Source organism: Schistosoma mansoni, chromosome 2, assembly GCF_000237925.1.
Source record: "Schistosoma mansoni strain Puerto Rico chromosome 2, complete genome".
NCBI classification, from domain to species: domain Eukaryota; kingdom Metazoa; phylum Platyhelminthes; class Trematoda; order Strigeidida; family Schistosomatidae; genus Schistosoma; species Schistosoma mansoni.
In genome coordinates this window covers 6,732,780-6,748,653 of record NC_031496.1, presented here as the reverse complement: position 1 = coordinate 6,748,653, position 15,874 = coordinate 6,732,780, and the positions used below count along the sequence as shown (strand labels likewise).

Sequence of the window (15,874 nt, the reverse complement as noted above, 5' to 3'; positions counted from 1 at the left end):
CCAAGTGAATCGAAACTTCACACAATTGCACAAGCAAGTGGCTATCAGGACTCAGTAAATGAGTGGATAACGCGATAGCGTTTGCAGCGAAAGGTACTGGGTTCGAGTCCCAGAGTGAATATCAACTCTGAGATGCAGGTATATCCAGCTGACGAGTCCCAAATAGGATGAAAGGCGCATCCCGGATTCCATTGTTAGCCACTATCCATTTTTGCCTACAATGCTTGTGAATTAAGGCTATATCGAGGCAAAACACACAGTATGCACATATGCCAATTAGAGACTGATCAGTTGCAGTCCTTAACATCAATGGGAAGATTCAAACAAACAATACTAAGTGAATTTAATGATCTGTAATGTTTAAGATTGACAGAAATCACAAGAGTTTAGATAAGATAGGATTCAAAACAGTGATTTGTTAATAATGCTAGACGATTTGCTGTTAAGAGACTTCATATTTAGAAGTGATCAGTAGCAAATACTGAGTCTAGGTTTATTTGCTAGTCTGAATTCGTTTAGAAGGCATTGAAAGAATCGTGAAAGAACTGTTCCTTTTATTGAGAGATGCGAACTCACAGCAAATTTCACAGAGAGAGATATTATCATGGAGTAATTCGGTCGGTGACTGACATCCCGTTATTCTAATATTACCTCATAATATATTTGTAACAGATCAATTGTTATAACATATAGCTTCTTGTTTTATCGTTCACGTAACCTTTCTAAGTCTTATATAAGTATGTCTTTGCCTGCTTGGCTCAATACCAGACTACAAGTGAAAATTTTTAGTGGAGTTTTGTTCTCTGAACTGGATGGTTTGGTTATAGAGCTTTCATCTTTCTCCTGAACGACACCATCACCATAAACCATCCATCTCAGAGAACAAAACTCCACCAAAATCATTCACCTAGGTTACAAATCTTCACCATCTACAAATGAAAGTAGTGAGCACCCACTACTCAACTAGGATACGAACCCATATCTTTTGGATCTTGAGGCGAGCCTGTAACCACTAAACCACCGAGTCGGTGTTAAATGTTTTGTTTCTGACTTCAGTTGAATTGATATATATATATATATATATATATATCATGGTTATTAAGTAAGTCTTAATTATATAAGATTATTCAAAACTAAAATGATATACTACTGATCGATTAATCATTCAAGTATAATCCTAGATTCATTCAAAATGATGTTAAAGTGGATTCACTATTTAAGGTTAAATAATACTACCTATATTAGACTATGATAAGTAAATGTTAAAAACAATCAGCATATCATTAGTTGCAATCAATAAATCTTGACTGATAGATCAATTAAGAGGACAGAGTTAAACGATATTTTTCTCTTGAGAATCGTAACCATCGTTTTTAATAAATACATAAGATAATGATGATAGTATTTGAAATCATTTATGACAGCATGAACATCTGTTAATCATTTCACTTTTTCGCCAATGGTAGTAGTTGTAGAACTGGATGTTATGTTTGACTGTCCCTGACAAGCTTATCGATATGTATCTCGAGTGTGAACATTAATATTAAGATACAGGCACGTTCGGCTGACTGATTCCAAATAGGACGAAATGCCATATCCTGGATTCCACTGCTAATTACTACTCAACTCTTTTTTTAAGTGCTGGTAGCCCAATAGCAATATTGAGGCAATCCGCTCAGGATGCATATATGTTAAAAAAGAGACAGATAAATTGCTGTCTTAGGTATCAGTGACGGGTAAATTTTATATAACTTTCATACTCAGTTTGCGATATTATGGTATCACCTTGGTACCGGCGAACGGAACGTAAACGAGCAACGCAATAACATGATGAAGCTAAACTATTCTTGTGCGCTCTGCCAACTAGAGGAAGAAAACTAGAGTTAGTATGGAATATATATGATTTCACAAGCAGCCCAGAAGAACGAATAACAAACACTCAACTCATACGCAATATAAACAATACAGAAATGTCTTTGAATAGCGTCACAAAATAGCTCAATAAAAGAGAAAACCAATAATGAGGTTCAATATCCTTCCAGACAGAAAACACAAACAGAAGGTAAAAACGGGTGTTTTTAGTGCGAAAATGAGAAATCCAAATTTGCACAATTAATTTTATATAGTTGAGATCATAAGTCAATTGAAGCTAGACCACCAGGAAAAACCTGGAAGCACTGGATGGCCGTTTCAGCCTATTGTAGGACTCCTCAGCAGTGCACACCCACGATCCCGCCTGACGAGATTCGAACCCAGGACCTACCAGTCTCGCGCCAGAGCACTTAACCTTTAGATCACTGAGCCAGCATCCAACGGTCTTGATGTCTAACCTCAATCGATCCACGAAATTTCGCAACCAACTTTCATTGTACTGAGGTAGATACCTCTCTCTACCTGACATGGATTAGCTCCACTGGTCACGACTTCTCACTAGAACTCCAGGAATCACCTCATGGAGCAAGTCACAATCAAATGAGAAAAATAGTAATCCTACCATCTGATTTCTGGGTATTTAGCAGCCCCAACACCTAACGAATGATTTACTATTTTCATTTGTTTTTAAGGAGTCCATTATTCCTGTTAGTGATTAGTTATTCAGTTACAACATGTAAATACTAGAATACTAAATGTTCAGAGAAAGTCAAATTTATGCAGATTGTATAGAAATACTGTAAGCTAAAAATGCTGCTTTGAAATCTTCAACGAAACACTCACTAAACTAAAGTTATTTTTATTACACTTGGAAGTATCTATTAAGTATCATTTATTTATTTAACACCTTTTTTTTACTTGCAAACGATTTTATAAGTAATCCAAATAATTTTTATACACGACATTTTAAAATAGAATGAATCATATAACTACAGATTATATAACTGCTTACTATTGAGAGGTACGACAATTGTATCTCTGTGGTAATGTGGTATGACGACTCAAACTGATGTACGTACATACGAAGTTCTACGTTGTGACTGACTGACTGATTAAGAGGTAGGAGGATTATCAAAATAAAATGCTTTTGACTTTGATTAGGAGAAAAAAAAATCAGATGCATTCAACAAATCATCTTTCTCATTTCCATATTAACTTACGTCATTAGCTAACACATCATCTAAAGAATCATAACGTTACTATTTTGTTATGACTCAACAGTTTCGGTACTTTTGATCTCATATAAAATAAAACTTGTTATCTTTGAACTTTGTAGTAACCATCTAAATTCTAAATTCAATGTTTCATTTTATTTTAATGCTTAATAAGTTTTTAGTTTGTTTTTTTTCGTTTACATAGTTTTATCTCTTGCCCTGTTATTTAATCGATTTATTTTTGAGTCATATTGAGTGCTTGATAAACTCAATTAATAATAAAAAGTGATTAGTATAAATAATATTATTGTAATTACAATGTAGAAGCTTACAAGACAAGAAACTGTTATATCTCGACAAGAATAATGGATGGTAACCGTTGGGATCCATTTATGGATTATTATCATATATATATTCTTATTGTATAACTATTCAGTAACTAGATTATGTATATTTATATTCCTTTTATTATAAGCTTTATTTTGGCCTATAGACCACTATTATGAGATTTACTGTTCTTAAGTTATGTTCATTTTATTAAATACAGTCTCCCACGTTCACAGCCACTTTTTGGCTTGGTCTTGTACAAATGTTATTTCCTATTTCATGATGTGATGTGGTCCGTTTCGGCTTATATATAAACCAAGTATGTTTGAAATAAATGATTCGCATAGAGAGAGCTGTTATTTGTGTTCTGGACTGAACTATCAGGGCTAGGAGGGATGAGGACCCATAAGAACACTAGGCTACTCATACACTTACTTACTTACGCCTGTTACCCCTCGTGGAGGAGCATAGGCCGCCCACCAGGCTACTCATACAGGTCAAACGTTATTGGTTTGGCACAGTGCTACAATTATATAAGACGTATTCTGATTGACGAATAAGTTACATGATAATTAGCCGAGTTTAAAGTCATAACAGAAACACTACTTGAATTTTTTTTTTAAATTTCCGCTTTTTTAATATATAATTTAAAATATATGTTATTAAATAGTTAAGATTGTTAAATATAATTCAATTTCATTCAATCTGAAGTGTTCTTATGATTTTATTTTAATTATTCATTTATTGAATATTGAAAACATTTAAATCAGTTCTAAAAATGCTCATCATTAAAAATATTGATCGTTTAAATTCATTAAAACATAGTAAAGCAAATAGAAAATAATAAGTTTTTTTTATCGATTTATTGATTTTTTTCAAATGATTATTTAAATGTCACATGACTTTTTTTGTTTTTTTTTTAGCTCCTATTTAATTATACTAAAAACAAAATTTATTGAAAATAATTTCAGAAAAAAAACCATTTTGATAGATTTTACTAACAAACTAATTCTGATAATTGATATATGAGTAAAACAAGTTAACTATTCTTTAATTGTATGATATTGAATAATAGAAATAGACTTAGACAATGTCTAACTAAATTGAATTCTTTATCCAATCTCTTCATTGATGTTATTCATTATATAAGAAGGTTTACCTATGATAGTGAATATTGATTTTGTTACTAATAACATTTAGAACAACATATATAAGCGATTAATATTGTTTTCGATTAGATCTTTATCAGGCTTTACTCTAATATACAGTAATATTTATATGCATATACGAAATTATTAAACCAATCAAAGCAGTTTGTGACCTCTTTCTATCGTACTCAACCCGATCTATGGTGATTCCTCAACTAAAGCATAAGTTACATGGTTATGCTACTTCTATGTGCATCTATGAATTCAGCTGCTCCTATGGAGAAAGCTATATTGGGCTCACTACCAGACAACTGAACCAAAGAGATAGTGAACACCTCCCTTCGTAGTTAGGAAAAAGTATTGTAAAGTCAATACGGAGCTCGGTTCTTTCACACTTGATCGATAGCGGTCATTTGGTTGACAGAAACCAGTCATTTAAAGTTATTTATCATATTCCTACTAGTTTTCCTTATGGGGTTTGATCTCATCTCTTACACATAGCAGAAACTATAGGAATTCGATCTAACAATTCAAGTCTTTGTGTTCATAAGAAATTTGTAACACCCTTATCTCTCCCTTGGCCTTAATAAATAATTTTATTTTCCATACTCTTTCTTCGTTTATTTTTCTCCACCCCCTCCTACCATTTTTTTTCTCAAATATACATTTCACGGTCCAATTATCTGGACATTTCTTATTACGCAATCCTATAATTTTTGTGAATGTTATTTCAGTGTTTATATTTTTGTAATCATTGACCTATTTTCCATTATGTAACATTGATTCAAGCCTTTATTATTCTTATCACAACTAGTACCCCCTGTCATCACATTACGAATTTGTACTTTTCTCTTATTATTATTTTTAGTTATGTAATCTATTCCACTGTTATCATTGACTCATAAACTGCCTTGATTGGTTTAATAATTTCGTATATACATATAAATATTACTGTATATTAGAGTAAAGCCTGATGAGGATCTAATCGAAAACAATATTGTTCGCTTGTATATATGTTGTTCTAAATCACAATATGGGAATTTTTCAAACTAATAACATTGTTTGATAGAAATTACAAAATGATATCTATATGATTTCGATTAGTGATTAATTGGTATCGTCTTGCCAAAGAAAGAATCTGGAGTTTATTGTTTTAATCCAATTTAGAGTTAATGGAGGGTTAATGATAAGTAATAAACTTGAATAAAGTAGAGGTTTAGTTTATACTTGTCTTTAATGAGTTTTTAACTGATGTTAGTCTATAATAGAAATCATTTTTTAAATTACACAAATGTTCAAAACACCAAATGTTTTTTTTAATGAAAGTTTAGACTCTCAATTATAAGGAAGTTTAAATTACTAAATTTACAGAAGCTAAATGAGATCGAAAGTTGACCAATACTCTTTTAATTCATGAATTTATCTTCACATTAACTATTACAGTAAAGTATATGACAATTTGACACATATTTTAGTTATTTAACTACACGATAACTGTCGAAACTACCTTGAAATAAACAAAGATGAATAGTGGCTGGCAGTGGAATCCAGGACGTGCGTTTCGTGCTATTTGGGACTCTTCCCGGGGTTAGAGTCCCGGAGTGAACAACAACTCTGAGATTTAGGTACATCTAACTGACGAGTCTCAAATAGCCCGAAACGCACGTCCTGGATTCCTCTGCTACCCACTATCCATCTTTGATTATAATGGTTGTGAATTAAGACAATATCGAGGCCGAACACATAGTATGCACATATGCTTATAAGAGACTGATTAATTGCAGTCCTCAACATCAATGGGAAGATTCAAGTAAACAACACCTTGGAATAATTGTCATCAGAGATGCAAAGTGAAATTTTCATCATTTCTGAAAAGAACATGACACTGTTTAGACATTTAAACTAATCATTTCCTATAGACTAATTTCTCAGTGTAATTGTTATGACAAAAAAACTAACTAGTAATGTACTCACTTTGGACAGAACCACATTTATCAACTGATTATCAACACATAGTGCTGAATAAAGCAATTACAAATCCAAATTCTTACATCAAACTTACACCCGAATAACAGTTCGTTAACTATTTAGTGTCAGTAGTTTAATGGAGAATTTAATGGTGTTCTATTTGGATCGATAGAAAATAAATTTGGGCTTCAGTGTAAATATTAATATTCGAATGATAGTACATCTATCTGGATACTGAAACATCGGGCTGAGAAAGTGTTCAGGATTTCATTGCCAACCATAATCTGAATGCACCAAAAACTTGTAATCAAAAGTAACATTCAGACAATTATCTCAGGATACACACATACCAATAGGGACTGATCTGTTCCAATCTATATCACAAACAGAGACATACATTGGCATTTTAGTCAAGAGGAATAATGTATCATAAATAGTTATATCTTTCACTATTTAGCGATCATTTTCATATCAATTCAACAAATACACTCAATTGAATCATTCATCACTTTCAAACGTTTTGTAAATTCTTTTACATTAAGATTGGATCTTATCAATTGATTATCTGCTCAGCCTCTTTAGCATAGTTAACATATGTATCAAAAGCCGTTGCATTATTTTCGCAGTCCACATCAGGGTTATAATGTCAATATCCTTTATCCGATATAAGAGTTTAGTTGGGATCATATTTCTTTCAGGCCTATTCTTGATTAGTCTAACTTTTACAGAGTTTAATCCTGATAAATGCTGTCCGATTCGCTTAACAATAATGTCTTTTAATCTAAGGAACTGAGTCAAGCAGTTTAAAATCTCTACAGGGGTAGATGTTTTTCAATGATCACAGAAATACCTTAGTGATTAGATCTAATGAGTTTGAAACATTTATCAGAAGACTTTGGTTTTACATTTCAATCCAATACTAAATTCCCACAATATTCCTCATAGATGTTTTGTTACTTAACTGACAAAGTTACAAGTTATCTCGTGAAAATCGAACGATTGTAGGTAATTTCCTAGAATGAGTTTCTCTTGATAAATTTTTGTGAAGTAAGTACAACAAACATTCAAAGATAAATTGAATTCGTTCCACTTAGTATAATTTGAATACACCACATATTCACTGATGTGTATAAACAAATAAATTTGTGCGTAACACGTGAGTATTGCTATAGATACAAATACTATTTTATAATGTCACAATGTTATGCGATTGTCAGTAGTAGGAAACATCACCAAAAAATACTTAAATCTGATGAAACTAAACAAAGTAATTGACGTATTAATCATGCTGAAGTTTCACATGTATGTAATAAAGTAAAGTTAATTGGTATATTTATTTCATCTTAAGGCTGTAAACGTGTTGATTCTGATTAAAATTTACTTTGTTTCATTTTGTATTGCTAATCTAATCAAGTAATAAGCTAAAATTGAAATAACATGGACTGAGTGGATAACGCGATGGCGTTTGAAGCGAAAGGTACTAGGTTCGAGTCCCAGAGTGAATATCAACTCTAAGATGCAGGTAAATTCAGCTGACAAGTCCCAAATAGGACGAAACGCGCGTCCTGGATTCCACTGCTAGCCACTATCCATCCTTGCTTACCATGACTGAGTTAATTGCCTAAAATTATTATCAGAAGGGGTTTTTGTAGAGATTTAGTATTTTCATAGTTGAAAGCGTGAGTCAATTGAGGCTAGACCACTAGGGAAAACCTGGGAGCACCATGGGATGCGGGCTCAGTGGTCTATTGATTAATTGCTCTGGCGCGAGACTGGTACGTCCTGAGTTTGAATCTCGCGAGTGTTGGATCGTGGATGCGCATTTCCGAGGAGTCCCATAATAGGACGAAACGGCCGTCCAATGCTTCCAGGTTTTCCATGGTGGTCTAGCTTCAACTGGCTCACACTTTCAACTACCTAAAATTAGTCATTCTGAATGAAATCCTGGAAAAACAGAACGATCTGCTGATCGCACGTATTAGTTGTTTGAACTTTCCTATTGACATTCATTATTACAATTGATCAGTCTCTTTGTGCATATTTCTGTCTTGTAAGGACTGTCTCTTCCTGTTTGGGTCTTGTCAGCTAGATCTTCTTGCTTTCCAGAGTTGATATTCACTGTGGGACTCGGATCCAATACCTTTTGCTTCAAACATCATCGCTTTATTCTCTTAGCTACTGAGTCCAGACAGCCACCGGCTTGTGGAATCGGGTGAATTTCAATTAATTTATTTGGTTTTTTGGATCTTCCTATTCAGATCATTATTATTTGAATAGTGTTTATGATTAGGGAAAAAATGACTTTATAACCAGTACGATTGGTTTCATTCAATGTTTTCTAATAGTTGATGTAGGTAATTTCTGTCTATGTGTTTCTACGTTTTTCTTTACTTTATCTGAGATCGTGATTATAAAGAATTTAGTTCATTATAATTTTATTGACATATGGGTCACTAAATACTTTTCTGCAATTTTCACCACTTGATAAAACATTCACTATGAAGAAATCTTTCCAATAAACAGCTTTTAGCTTATGACCATTTCAATTAGTATGAAAACAAAAATAAGTTATTTTAAGAAAACCTAAAATAATGTCATTAGTAAGAAGGTAGAACATTTGATCTTTTTTGATTCAGTGGTAATGCTTTCAATTACAGGATAGGAGGTCAGTCGCTCCCTGATTAGTTCAGTAGGAACTTCTCATATTGTGAAACTGGATGGTATGGGTTTACAGCCATTAGGAAGCACCAATTCTTCCGATGTTATATGTACTCCTTGATGGTAATCACCAACTAGCCTGAAACCTGGGTTTCGGGTTTCCCGATGATTATATCCAACCACTTAACGAAAAAACATTATTTCCCAGTCTCATTCATTGATGAATTATTGGTTTTGTGGAATTAGTGCAGACTTCTTAATGGTCAGTATTCACCAATATAAACCTTGGGTTAAACAGATTCTCCTTAACATTAAAGAAAAACCTGTACATGAATTCAATATACGTATTAAAGGATTGTCTTATGTAGTTAAAGCGGTTTTATTCCGAGTTATAACCGAGTAAAAGTTTTTCATGGAGTGAAGTTATGGTTCACTTTAAAAACTGAAAACATTTTTCTTGTTCAGACAGCAAAAACTGCTTATTGAAAACAACTGTTGATTTATATAACTAGTTTGAAGTCACTCGTAATCAATAGAAGTATATCACTAGATCAAAGCCAATCGACGACTTAAAACTCCCATATAGCATTATCCATTAGGCTATAACTCATACTTAGTATTTTGAGAGCTAATTTTTTCACTTAATGTTATAGCTGTGTTTTCCTATATAAACGACCCAGCGATTCCTATTGCTTAGTATTCTTATATAATGACACTCGACAAGACCCCAAAATCAGAACACGTTGAACAGGAATGAAATTGTATTCAAAAAAACAATAGTAAGTGAACAGCAATCACTAGTTTGAATAACGTCCATATATTTATAGTATATACATAAGAAGCTTCTAGATTTTTCTCCAATAATATGCCCCGGGCTAATCGGTTTAGAATTAGCCAATCAGCGCGCAGCAACACCATCATGCATGAAACATGCTTTAATCCAATCTATGTCCCGCTAACACTTAAGTTACACAATTTCAGGAATCAGAGACTAGTTAGAACTCATTCATTTGTTACCAGTCAGTGATTTATATCAATGAATCGTACATCCACTATTTTAACTCTGTTTGGAGTTTTTATTCTCTCATCACTCATTTGTTTGTCTGACACAGTTTTTAGTTTGCTATATGCATACATTTATTACGTAATCCTATATTTATTGGTTATTTCCAATTGATTGTGGCGGTTCTTACATATTTGAAAACGCTTACATTTTTTAATTATTAGGAAAGAGAAAATTTAGAACGTACCTTATCAGATGCACAGAAAAAATGTCATACAATGGATACAAGTGAACGTGACATGAGAAATCTTATTTTACGCGCTGAAGAAGATAAAAAACGTTTAGCTCAAAGAATAGAAAAATTAACTGCAAACGGTATAGTACTTGTTAAAAAAGAAATTCAACTTTTCTTTATATTGTTTAAAACCATTTTTATTACATCAAAAGGGGTTTTGTGGAGAATTTAGTATGTTCATAGTTAAAATCATGAGTCAATTGAAGCTAGACCACCATGGAAAACCTGGAAGCATTGGACGGCCGTTTCGTCCTATTATGGAGCTCCTCAGCAGTGCGCATCCACGATCCAACACTCTCGAGATTCAAACTCAGGACGTACCAGTCTGGCGTCATAGCACTTAACCGATAGACCACTGAGCCGGCCGGAATCCAACAGTGTTAATGTCTAACTTCAACCAATCCACGATTTTTGAGCAACCGTTCACCAATTGTCTTCAGTGAGTTGATATCTCTACAACAGACTTGGTTGAACTCCACTGGTCAATGCTTACCACTAGAACTTCAGGAAATATCTCTTGAAGTCAGTCACTAGTGGGCATATGTTATACATCAGAAGGGGTTTTGTGCAGGATTTAGTATGTTCATAGTTGAAATCATGAGTCAATTGAAGCTAGACCACCATGGAAAACCTGGAAGCACTGGACGGCCGTTTTGTCCTATTATGGGACTCCTCAGCCGTGTGCATCATTATAAAATATCTTAAGTCTGCTAATCGAATACTTACTACTGACTTCCTAACCACTTCGTTTAACCTTAGACTACTTTTATACCTCAACCCATACAACAGAAAGAAAAGAAGCGAAATATCAGTATCTATGAACAGAAAACCAGGGGTATTTATAGAAATTCATGCCACCTTGGTCATCTAGAACATCCTGCAAACGTGTCAAGTATGGTAATGAGATAAATAATTATGTAGTCGAAGCGTGACAAAAAAGTACATCAGTTTCTAGATGTTTCTAAAAAGCTTCTACTTAATACAGATTGGATAAAATACTTACTGACATTTCCTAGGCCTCTAGACTTTAGCGAGGGATATTTTGCAACTTCCTAACAAAAATAAGTGGTCTAATTAAACCGATTGAGTGATTTTGAGCTATTCTGAATGTGATTTTTCCTTTATTATTATGCACTAAAAAGCAAAGAGATTTGATACTATCTAGGAAAAGATAGTGTAAAACAGTATTAATTTAATCATAAATTTTACATCGAAGACATATTTCTGTTGGAAGAACACTAAAAAACCACGAAGCACTGAAAATATGTTTCTTCCTAGCATGGGATTCCTCAAAAGAGCGCATCCATGACTACGCTTGAGATCGAACTCGTGAAACTTGGGTTGATATTAAACATATAAACCATTGAATTCTGGTTTACTGGTCAGACCTTTTGTATTTTAACAACGAAACAAGAACAACAAAGTTTAAGGAGTAAAAGGAATTCATTCTATTTAACGGATCTTAATTAGAACAGGAAACAATATATATATATATATATATATATATATTCATTTATTTGATTGCTTTCATGTAACCCATTGTTTCTCCATTTTAATTATTGGTAACTATACTATCAATCACTCTACTTTTCATTGTCATATTTCACCATATAAATACAAGTTTTTAATCAATGTACTTTGTAAGCAAATATGGATAGTGGCTAGCAGTGGAATCCAAGACGCGCGTTTCGTCCTATTTGGAACTCGTCAGTTGGATGTACCTGCATATCAGAGTTGATGTTCACTCTGGGACTCGAACCCAGTACCTTTCGCTTCAAACGCCACCACGTTATCCATTCAGCTACTGAGTCCTGATAACCACTTGCTTGTGCAATGGGGTGAATTAAGGCTCTGTCGAAGTAATACGCACAGTATGCACATATGCCAATAAGAGACTGACTAGTTGCAGTCCTAAGCATCAATGGGATGATTCAAACAAACAATACTAAGTGAATGTACTTTTTTTAAAAATTCTGATGGTTATTTTCAGTTCTGTTTCAACTGTCCTAGCTAATTTATTCTAAACATTTGTTCATAATTGCATTATACTCTTTTGTGTGTGATAATTTGATCTATGTACAGCTGATCAGAAACCATGAATTAACATGAATTCATTATACTCTTCAAATCTTGTGATTCTTTTTCTATGTAAATTGATCAAAGGAACTGGTAGTATTATATCTTAATAGTATTATGTTAATTGCATACATGTATTGATAATGTATAGTTGTAATAAGAACTTCATCAATTTAACATAAACGCAATTAGTCTGTATGATTATAGAGTATGGTAGTTAACAAACATTCACGTGATGGAGATCAATTTAATTATTGTTCAATACAAAATATCGGAATACTTTTTCAAAAAAATGAAAACTATACATGAATTACATAATTTTCACATCTTCCATCAGTTGTCCTTTACTTGGTCTATGATTCTTTCAATTCTCTTGTTATGACAAATAATTTCTGATTCTCTTTCTGTTCTCTTCAATTCAATCATCTCAATCCTCTACTGGAATGTATTTCACTACAGATTGATGCTAGATACTACTCATATGTGTCAACATAAGTAGCATACACTACAGTACTATTGCATTCAGTTTATTGCCAAGTCGTTCATTTTATATTTCTAAGCTGATTTCCAAATAACACTATTAAACTGTTTCAAGTTTAGCTTCATGTTCAGAATGAAATGATGAAGATCATACATAATTATCAGTTATTATTAAAATAAGCAAATAAAATATGTTGATTTTCGAAAACTAAATTGCCTGAGTAACAAGTCTTGATCTATGAACTATATTGAAAGTCAAATAACCGTTCAAGTATTGGCGTTGTTCTTCATCTATATGTTTTATCTGGTTAGCGTATTTTTAGAAAGGTTTTTTTCTACAGTATGGGGTTGCCGACTCCGTGCCCGATTCACATCCTTTACCCGGGCTTGCTACCGGCAGTAGCCCTAGAAGAGCTGCAAGCGGAGTTTTTCTATCTATATATCTAGGCTTAATTATATGTATCAATAATATTTTTTTTACTACGTCACCATTTTTTATTTCTCAAACGTTTTTTAAAAAATTATTATTATTTTAGAACGAGCTCTAGTTCTAGAATTAGAAAGACTTAAACGACATGGTGGTACAAGTGATGGTCGAACAAAACGTATAAGTCAATTAGATGAATTTATATCTGGAATTGAAGCAGATCGTGATTATTGGCGTGGACAAGTGGAAGTATTGCAACAAATGTTAAATTATCCTTCATTAACAAGTGGAACTGATGGTAGTGGGATTGGACGTACAACAACAAGTAGTCGATTGAAAAGTAAGCCACCTACAGGACAACATACAACAACACCAAGTAAATTAGGTGGTTCTTTAAAAGATTCAAAACAAAGAAAAGTAAATAATTTTACTGGTCTTTGCATAGTTTATTCAATATATAGTCCAACTGATATAATAAAGATTTTATTTTGTAAAATTCTGCAGTATGTCAGCCTGATGCCGTTCAATAACAATATTCCTCTCATTCATAGGAATACACCAGGTTTCTGTTGTTCAAAAACATCCATGGACGTTCTCAGAATTCAGGCTCTTCAACTACCCTGTTGTCCAAATGTTATTTATATACCACCTTTGCATGACTATTTTGCATTTCAATAATGAACATAATTTTCAAGAGCTGTTATGTCTAATGAGTAGAGAAAGATTAGAAATAGCTATGATTATTCAGTGAACAATTTCACATGTACACGTAGGACAGCAATGTGATATTCAATAAAATTTGAAACATCTCGATGACTGTTATAATTATGAAGAAATTAGAACTTCCATTACTTAGTAATTGAGTAATGTCAAATCACCAATGGTAGACTGAATCATGATGTTTAATTATAACTTTGGCCCTATCGTTCACATGTTTACCGAACAGACTACGTATTTATATAAATTATACTCATATCCAGTCTTCATACATGATGGAATGTTTAAATACCTTGCATACATATTTTTAACTAAACATCTGTTACTAATGATAAACATTTCACAAATAATGTTAGTCAGGCTGTAAACAACCCAATTAAGCTTTTAAATGCAAAGTGATGGTACAGAGAAAAAAGGAAAAACAAACTAAACGGTAGCTCATTATCATGGGTTTGAAGAGCACACTTGATCGACTATTGTTCACAAAAAGTGAGGATGAACTGAGGCATGTAGTATTCGTCTGCATTTTAGTAACATAATGATTAATAGTTTATGGTGAAATTCTAAATTTAATGTGATTTTGTTAACTATTGATTACGTCAAAAAAGCAACAATTTATGTACTCAATTGCTTAGTTGAGATAACGATGTATCTAATGTCTTGGGAAGGGTTTTATAATTATTTACGGTCAATTTATCCAAAACATTTTGGGTTTATTTTTATCAGAAGGGGGTTTATGGAGATTTTAGTAATTTTATAGTTGAATTCATGAGTCAATCGAAATTAGACCAATGGAAAATCTGGCAGCACTGGATGGCTGTTTCGTACTATTGTGGGACTCCTCAGCAGCGCACATCCACGATCCCGCCAGCGAGACTCTAACCAAGGATCTATCAGTCTCGAACGCGAGCACTTAACCTCTAGATCACTGAGCCGGGATCCAACGGTGTTAATATCTAACTTCAACTGATCCACGAAATTTCCTTAACTCACAAACATTATAAGCAAAGATGGATTTACATCATAAGACAGTCACTAGAACAAAATATGGAGAATATTCCAACTTTCTTTGACTCAAAGTGCTAGTGATACTATGTCGAAATGAACTAAAGATTCTAGTATCATAAGCAAAAAAGGATAGTGGCTAGCAGTGGAATCCAGGACGAGCATTTAGTCTTATTAGTGACTCGTCAGCTGGATGTACTTCATCCGATTTATTGTTCAATCTGGAACTCGAACCCAGTACCGTTCGTTCCACTGCTAGTCACTTTCAATCTTTGCTTATAATTCTTGTGAATTAAAGCAATATCGAGGCAATACGCATAGTATGCACATATGCCAATTAGAGACTGACCAGTTGCAGTCCTAAACATCAATGGGAAGATTCAAACAAACAATAGGAAGTGGATTTAAACTTCATCCGATTGCACAAGCAAATGGCTATCAGGACTCAGTAGCTATAGTAGTATAACCCGATAGCGTTTGAAGTGAACGATACAGATACATTCAGCCGACGAGTCCCAATTAGGACGAAACGCGCGTCTTGGATTCCACTGCTAGCCACTATCCTTTTTTGCTTATAATACTAGAATCTTTAGTTCATTTTGACATAGTATCATTAGCATTTTGAATCAAAGAAAGTTGGAATTTTCTCCACACTTTGTTCTAGTGACTGTCTTATGATGTAAA

The 15,874-nt window shown here is 33.3% G+C and overlaps 1 protein-coding gene and 1 non-coding gene across 2 annotated transcripts in view; one reads left to right on the top strand and one right to left on the bottom strand.

Annotated features, from left to right (window-relative positions):
• Smp_140670 (hypothetical protein) overlaps positions 1-15,874 on the top strand; it is a gene marked incomplete at both ends in the record, with an annotated part of 39,963 nt that overhangs the window by 15,476 nt on the left and 8,613 nt on the right. Inside the window, 2 exons of the mRNA XM_018795493.1 lie at positions 10,415-10,565; positions 13,590-13,885. Coding sequence (XP_018649800.1) covers positions 10,415-10,565; positions 13,590-13,885 — 447 coding nt within the window. The remainder of the gene's footprint in view (positions 1-10,414; positions 10,566-13,589; positions 13,886-15,874) is intronic.
• Smp_tRNA_01319_Gln_TTG.1.1 lies at positions 12,226-12,292 on the bottom strand. Its single transcript has one exon. It is a non-coding gene (tRNA).